This window comes from Hevea brasiliensis, chromosome 15 (assembly GCF_030052815.1).
Source record: "Hevea brasiliensis isolate MT/VB/25A 57/8 chromosome 15, ASM3005281v1, whole genome shotgun sequence".
NCBI lineage: Eukaryota > Viridiplantae > Streptophyta > Magnoliopsida > Malpighiales > Euphorbiaceae > Hevea > Hevea brasiliensis.
This window is the reverse complement of record NC_079507.1, coordinates 45,062,928-45,065,855: the sequence shown is the minus strand read 5'-3', so window position 1 is coordinate 45,065,855 and position 2,928 is coordinate 45,062,928. Positions and strand designations below refer to the sequence as shown.

Genomic DNA, 2,928 nt, shown 5'->3' with positions numbered 1-2,928 from the left:
CAGACTATTTGGAAACGTGGTTTAAACTTATTTTAAAAAAAGTTATAATATTGCTAAAAATATTGTAACATTTACTAAATGATTTTGTTGCTTAACTTTGATATGTTTGGTTTTTTTGCCATTGTTATCAGGGAGGTTTGTGTACGGAATTTGCCTAATGGCAAAGAGAAATTATTTCGAATCAAATATGTTAAAATACAACATGATAAGTGGTATAAATTTTAAAATTTTTATTTTGAAAATAAATTTATGTTTATTAGAAAAATGGGGAAAAAATTTTAGCAGCCCCATTTTTATTTTAAAAATAAAAATTTAAAAATTTAGAACTTATGCCACTTATCAAAATACAATAGGTTTGTTGTATTTTGGTATGGCAGATTCAATCCATTGAATAATTATTTGCCGGCAAGGGTGTGATTGTGGATTTTTTTTTTCTTTCTTAGTCTTTCCCTGTTTTCGTCTTTTACTAATGAAATCTCCTTTTTCTGAGAAAAATATTTGCACCGCATTTTATAGTAATAAAATTTGAAGTTGTTTGTACAGCTGTGAAGGATCGAGTTTTACATATTAATCAAAGTCATTTGTTAATTATATATATATATATATATATATATATATATATATATATATTCATTTAGTTTTAGTCCTTTTTTTTTTTAAGATAACTGAGCATCAGCAAACAAAATTGACCAAAGATTCTGGGGAATAGCTCTAATCCAAGAACAATCTAAAGAACCCAATAAAACAATTTTTGCCACAAAATCAGTTGCCTTATCGGTTGTTCTCTTCATTAACATTACACGCACATCATCAAATGCAGCCATGTGATCTTTAATTGCAAGTACTGAAGCTCTAATTTCCCACGGAATAACTCCTGACTGAGCTTGAATTGCATGAAACAATTCTGCATTATCAGTTTCAAGAACAATAAACTTGGCTTCTACAGTTGTAGTTAACTTCAGAGCTTCTAACATAGCCCTTGCTTCCCCTGCTAGCGAAGAGCTCTCACTGATGTAGGAAGCTTTACCATCCAAGAGATCTTCCTTATGATTTCTCACTATAACTGCTGCCACTGCTTCCATGCAATTTTCTTTCCAAGCCACATCACAGTTATGTTTAAGAAAACCAAGCGGGGGAGCTTCCCAACTAGAATTAACCGGAACAAGATCACCATGGTTGGGTTTATGGATGGACTCTCGCAACAATAGAAGTTCCTCAACTGTATTTGTAATTTTACAAGCTACATTGATGGGGTTAGGAGAAATATCTGCATCCATTGTTGCATATTAGATTTAAGACAATGATTTCTTACCAGTAATTACAAAGCTGTTACCTTTATACATATAAAATAAAATAAGAGTTCCGTAACAGTTTAAAATCATTACAAACAAATTGATAAATTATGTAAAAAGTTTAAGAAAATTTCTATTAAAATTATTATAATAAAAATGATTTATACCTATTCAAGACAGAGATTTTTATTTGCTGTGAAAATGTAATCAAACCGTTATTTTATATGACAATAGCAAAGGTAGATGTAATAATTTTCAAACCAGTGCAATTGATTTATGAGTACAATTTAAGTATACATGACAATGATTTTCTACTACTATTTTAAATCCATTATGTAGTAATAACCTTACATACTTGATTATATCTTTTAAAATATATGGTAATTAAGTTGAGATTTATTGTAATGAAATCTATTTGATGATGGAGTCAGCAGGCACAGAGCGTTCCCACAACCACAACTAGGGACGCTGATTATAACCTTAATTAGTGACCATATCTTAGCTAAAGCTTTCTTTATGTGATTAGGGTGTGGATCGAATCAAGTTGACAATTTACAGTATTATTCAAAATTGATTTTACTACTTGAAATGCTCAAATTTAATTGATTTCAACTCGATTATTATTTAAAATTTAGATGAATTTATTTATTACTCAACAATAATAAATTATACTTATTATAAAACATAAAAATTATATCAAAAGAACTAGCAGCAGGTACCCTTTAATATGTATGTGTGTACATATATATAAGTGGGAAGGGGGGAGGGAGGCATTGGATTTTCCTAGAATATCCTTCATAATTTATATTATTTATAATTATGTTTTTATTTTTAAATTATTTTTAAAATTTATAAAAATTTAAAATTTTTAGTTTTACTTGTACTTAACTTGTAACTCCGCCTAAGTAGCTTGCGCGTAGCCGGCCCCAAGCCCGGATAAAGGAGGAGGGTTGCGGTAGGTGATAACCAGCGTAAAAATTTTGTCACACCTTATGATATGGATTCAAATGATATAAACATTGGGGCGTCCTATACTCACGACGCGCTACATTGGAGCCTGGGTGTAGTGAGAAATATGCAAGGGTGTAGGGCGTTCACCGAAAGCGACGTGCCATGCCGGCGCCCGGGTGTGGTGTTAAGTGAGCAAGGGTTCCCACATCATGGACGGGTGTAGGTAAAGAAGTTAGTCCATAGGACAGATAGTAGAACAGATAGTGGAACAGAATATAAGATAGACATAGAAAATAATAGAAGACGTCATAAAAGGAGACCAATTAAGAAGGAGCAGGATAGGAGGAGGATCAGGGTTGATACTTGGAATGTTGGATCACTTACAGGAAAATTAATAGAGCTTGTGGATACGTTGAAAAGGAGAAGGGTGAATAGTGCTTGCATTCAGGAGACTAAATGGGTAGGAGAGAAAAGTAAGAAAGTGGGTAATTTAGGATACAAACTGTGGTTTACCGGAAAGGAGAGAAACAAAAACGGAGTAGGCATAATCATAGACAGGACATTGAAAGACGTAGTAATAACTGTGAAAAGAGTAGGAGATAGAATTATACTAGTAAAGCTAGTACTAGAAGGAGAAACAGTAAATATAGTTAGTGCTTATGTCCCACAAATAGAACTAGACAGT

General features: G+C 32.2%; 1 protein-coding gene across 1 annotated transcript; it reads right to left on the bottom strand.

Moving 5' to 3' along the window:
- Positions 1-656: 656 nt before the first annotated feature.
- Positions 657-1,277, bottom strand: LOC110667573 (uncharacterized). Its single transcript, XM_021828457.2, has one exon. It carries the CDS (start codon positions 1,275-1,277, stop codon positions 657-659), a length of 621 nt encoding a protein of 206 aa, XP_021684149.2.
- Positions 1,278-2,928: the final 1,651 nt, after the last annotated feature.